The sequence below is a fragment of the Silurus meridionalis genome, chromosome 6 (genome assembly GCF_014805685.1).
Source record: "Silurus meridionalis isolate SWU-2019-XX chromosome 6, ASM1480568v1, whole genome shotgun sequence".
Taxonomy (NCBI): Eukaryota; Metazoa; Chordata; class Actinopteri; order Siluriformes; family Siluridae; genus Silurus; species Silurus meridionalis.
Genome location: NC_060889.1, coordinates 28194941 through 28200038, shown reverse-complemented (window position 1 = coordinate 28200038; position 5098 = coordinate 28194941). Strand labels below are relative to the sequence as shown.

At 42.7% G+C, this 5098-nt stretch overlaps 1 protein-coding gene across 1 annotated transcript; it reads right to left on the bottom strand.

Annotated features, from left to right (window-relative positions):
• Positions 1-432: 432 nt before the first annotated feature.
• Positions 433-3931, bottom strand: LOC124386732 (zinc finger protein 543-like). The gene is given in 6 exon segments (XM_046850683.1): positions 433-1271; positions 1274-1747; positions 1820-2021; positions 2114-2156; positions 2229-2304; positions 3523-3931. Coding segments are annotated over 6 exon segments (1764 nt in total). The 5' UTR covers positions 3856-3931; the 3' UTR covers positions 433-635.
• Positions 3932-5098: the final 1167 nt, after the last annotated feature.

Here is a 5098-nt window from a genome sequence, read left to right as displayed (position 1 = left end):
CCACTAGATTTTGAAGTGTGTTTATGGATTTGTGTTCATCATTCACAAGGGTGTTATGAAAGTCAGGTACTGATGTAGGTGAGGAGACCTGTGGTGCAGTCAGTGTTTACATTCATCCCAAAGGTGTTCAGTAGGGATGAGATCAGAGCTCTATAGCAGCAAGATCTTCCTCTCCAAAGCATGTAAACCATATCTTTAAGGAGCTCACTTTGTGCACAGGAGCATCACCATGCTGGAGCAGGTTTTGGGTTGCCAAGTTCAAGTGAATACAAAATTTTGATATAGCGCCATCTAAAGACGTCCTGTACAATCGAGTGCCTCCGGCTTTGTGGTAACAGTTTGAAGAAGAACCACATCTAGCAGGAAAGATCAGGTGACCCAATACTTTTGGAAATAAGGTGGAAATATGAGCATAATCACATGACACTATAGTAAGAGAAAAGTGCCGAATTTATTCAAGTCAGTAGTCTTCATGTGCAAACATGACACACACACACACACACACACACACACACACACGCCACACTCTATGAAGGTAGGACAGTAATAGCAAACAGAGCGGCTTCTGCAGATTCACAACTTCTTTGGAAAAAACATTGTTCCTGTTGAGATCTTGCACCAAAGTAAAACAATTTCTACAGCGCCCCCTGCTGTATTACCTTATTCTCGACATCATGTAGCACTTCTTTCTCCACCTCATTTCCCAGTTCTTTCTCTGGAGGTGAACCCGAGTCGTGGTTTCGCTGCTTGTGGTTCTTCAGGCTGACGTTGTGACTGAACGACTCGCCGCACTGCTCGCACGTGAAAGGCCGTTCCCCGGTGTGGACGCGCATGTGAGCGCCGAGGTTTTCCATCCGGTTAAAGGAGCGCTCGCACACCTGGCATTTGAAGGGCTTTTCTCCGGAGTGGATCAGCTTGTGTCTCCTCAGTCTGTTGATATCCCGAAACCCTTTCTTACACACGCCGCACGCGTACTTGTGCGGACCTCGGTGCGACCTGACGTGCTCGTTGCGCTTGTAAATGTTGCCGAACTTCTGCGGACAGTCGGGACAGCTGTACGGTTGATTCTCTTTAGGATGGGTCTGCTCGTGTTCCAGTTTGGTGGATCTTGTTTTGAAGACCTTCAGGCAGTACTTGCACGGGTGGTCGTAGTCGGAATGGAGCTGAGTGTAGTGCGTCTTCAGGCCGCCTTCGGTCAGGAATCTCTTCCCGCACTCCGGACACACGACGAATTTGACTTTATGTTCGCAGACGTGCTCTTTATCGCGAGGACAAACTTCCCGCAATCCTGACACAGAATATAGAACGGTTTGGATCCGTGCTCCTGTTCGGCGTGGTTCTGGAAACTGGCCACGTCCTCGAACCGGACGGGGAGCGTTTCCAGACAAGCGTCTCCTGTACCGCACTGGGCGCAGCAGAACCATTTCTTGTGGTGACGGACAGAACAGGAGAGCGAGGCCTCGGCTCTACACTGCGTACACCAAACCAAAAGCTTGCCCTGACCCTCCTCCTTTAACGCTGTGAACAGATCTTCATCCATGGACACATCAGAGTCTTTGGCCTCATCGTCTGAATGTAGCTCCGGCTCATCAGAACTGACCTCCTCCTTTCTTGTCTTCGCTTCCTCTTCCTGCAGACTTGCTCCTTCATCGTTGCTAGATAAACACGAGACATCTTCTTGACCGGATACTTGCTCATGGCTCTGCTTGCTGCGCTCGTTACCTGAAGACCCAGTCTGAACCACAACCTGCAGCATGGAGATGTTTTCATCATACATTGGTTCTACTTTAAAGCTTTAGCGTATACGAGTATGCGATACCTCATTATGAATGGAGTGTGAAGGTTCTGTTGAAGGTGGGCGACTCCTCCATTCTCTGTGGTAACCACAACTCTGGCAGTCCTGCACGACTGAAAACAGCTTCTCGTTGCCCTCGATGGTGATGCAGCACTCTTTCTGACAAAACCAGCAGAACTGGAAGAGCTCCAGCAGACACTGCGTGTTCACCATCACCTCACGACTTCTGGAATCAATAAGGAAACCTGACGTTACCGAGACACTTTCGATAGATACACAGCAGATAAACCAAGGACTTGGAGGACATTTTGTGCTTACTTGAAGATGTTCGATCCTTGAGGAGTCTGAAGGCTCTTAATAGCTGTAGGCGAAAAAAATATTAACTATTTATACAAATTTAAGTAAACCTTCTGCTTCACACCCGAGACTCTACCTTTCAGCCATGACATCTCTTCCACATCAGAGCATGTTGAGAGAGGAGCAGGTGCGTTTTCTTTTTCAAATGACACCTATAAAGGGTAAAAATGAAATCGTTATATATGCGATGAAAAAAAGACTTTTGTAAATATAAATCCAATCAGACCTAAAAAATGTCAATGTTATTAGACGTCTTCTAGAGGGACTCGGAATCAGCGAATCAGACTGGTTCAAGCAGCAGCTGCAAGCAACAGGATGCCGGAGGTGTTTCCAGTGAAGTCTCACGTTTGATGTGGATAGAAAGCGAAACTTACACTCGGAAAATATATTAAACGTAAGTCAGTGATTGTGATAGAGTTCAGCCCTTGAGAAGGCTTCACCGGCCCTGACAGCCCACCACTAGAAAGACCACAAATGAGTGTGATGTCAGGTGTCCAGTGTTGGACGAGTAATAAAGTAAATGTAATTCTTAATGTATTCAAATCGCTTTTTTACTGAAGTGTTTCCATTTTTGGGGAGACTTTAACTTCACGACATTTCGTGTTGCGAAATCAGTCGTTTACTTTTTAGTTATGAGGATAAAAACTCAAACACGCAGCGATCCACCAATCAGGGCCGAGTGCGTGTTTTAAACTCGTTCTGATTGGCGCTTGGTGTATCTACTAATCAGCTACATGCAGTTCAGCATCAGTCAACACACGTGACCTCATTTGAAATTTTTTTTTTAAGCAGTTGAAAAGAAGGTTTTGGGTTTGTGATCATTTGAATAGAAATCATTCAGTGTTCTATTAATAGATCAGTGTGCTGAGAATAACAGAGGCTTTTCACATAAACTGAGTTGATTAAGTAAAAATAATAACAGGAACATTGTAGCCATAATAAATCATAGATCTTTGGATACTTAAGTACATTTGAAGGCTTTTGTACTTTTACTCAAGTGAAAGTTTAAAGGGACACTTTTACTTTTACTGGAGTCATAATTTAGTGAATTTCTACTTCAGGTCTGTCCAGGTTTCATTCAGGAACTCATTAGACATGTGATATCTGTCTGTGATCCGTTTACTGTTTTTTTTTAGAACCATCACTGTGCATTCTGACAGGAAAATGTTTTACAATGGGTTCCTGGCGCGGCTTGATGACGTATAAATGCCGCGCCTGTTGTTTTCAGTTTGATGGACAATGATAGGTGTTCAATACTAATAATAATTTAGTATTAATAAATAAATTAAGAATATTGTGCATATTTAAAGTGTGTAAATAATGTAAATAACAGGACTATAGTGAATAATAAACAGAGATACCGCTGATACCTGTGGTTGATGATTACTCGGAGTCTGCCTCCTTCCCGGCTTCCGTTTCCCCTGGAAGATGGACGGAACCGCTGTTTTCTTCAAGAGCTTTTTAGGTGGACACCCCAATAATTCCGCCTTCAAATCCCTCTCATAGTCGTCAGGAGTGAAGTGCTGACTGCAGACCCGCAAAGACGCGTATTTCCTCTGCGTTTTGTTCGCGTCTCTGCCGATCGCAGACATCCATGTGGCGCAGAGCTCCGGGTCTTTCTCGGGGAAACGGTGAATGACGACGTCTTTAGCTTTGGCCTGGTTACGTTTCCCACACCCACGAACACTACACCTCCACGACATGCTTACAAACAACACCAGAAGCTTTCCACAGCGTTCTTCTGCGCTTTCTTTCTCCTGGGCTGGTAGAAAAGTCTAATCATTACTGCCCTCTACTGGAGCACTGGTGTATACCAGGGGTTCATACTATACAATCAAAAAAGACTTAAGATCGAGTGCAATAAGTCTTTCTTTTCATTTTGCATAAATAATGCACAATAATAAAAATAAAGGATATAAATAATACTTTGTCACAAGGCAAAATGTGCATTGCTTAGGCTGGAAGGAAAATAATGGAGGTCTGTAATGTTAGCATGTATTCGGATTGGGTTCTTGTGTTCTTGGGTTCTTCAGGGCAAGCAAGGCCTTCTATTGTGGTCTAGCAGAATCACTGACTTATTTTATTAAATCTAGTTTTGTCCATGAATACGTATTTAAATTATTCCTAAACCATCTTTTTAATTTAGTCTAAGTTTCGGTTTCTCAAGTTCTTGTTAGATTTAAATACATGTTGCCTGAAGCTGTTGCTTCAACCAATCAGATTGTGATTTGGCCATTCCACGGCACCCAAACAAGCATCCAAATTGGATAATCCTACTTTCGATTAGATGGTCAGAGAGCGCACTAGTCACAGCTCGCATCCCGCGTCTGTAGCAAACTACACAAGCTTATATATATGTTTGTGTGGATTAGCTTTTTTTTATTCCACAATGGCTAACACAGGAGAAGGAATCGTTTTGGTCGCAGATACACTTATAAGGTGTTTTAGAAGATGGACTTATTAAGAAAAGCTCATGAGGAATGGTACGTAGACCAAAACAGTTCAAAACAGTTGTTACGCTTTTTCACGCACCAACATTTTGCCTTCATTTCAAATCCCCAGGAAAACCGTGATGCACAAAAAATATGCACGATAATGCGGGGAAATAAAGTGAAATCCCAAAGTCGTTTTATGAGGTGATTATCGGTGCTTCTGCTAGAGATGATGTATGTGAGAGGTGCAGTTGTGGCTGCAGTGAAAAGAGACTTGTTCAATTGTGTTCATTGGGTTTCTTGCTTTAGTAATAGCATTCATTTTCACTAAAATAAATACTGACTTAAAAAAAACATTAACTCTATGTAAAATAGTACTGAACCTTATTACAGAAATAAAAATGCCTTTGTGAAAACATTTAAAGCAGACATATTTATGTAAAATACTAAACTACTTTGAAGTAACCTTTTTTTTCTTCCCTTATTTGTATTTATACATTGTACTGTGTATATA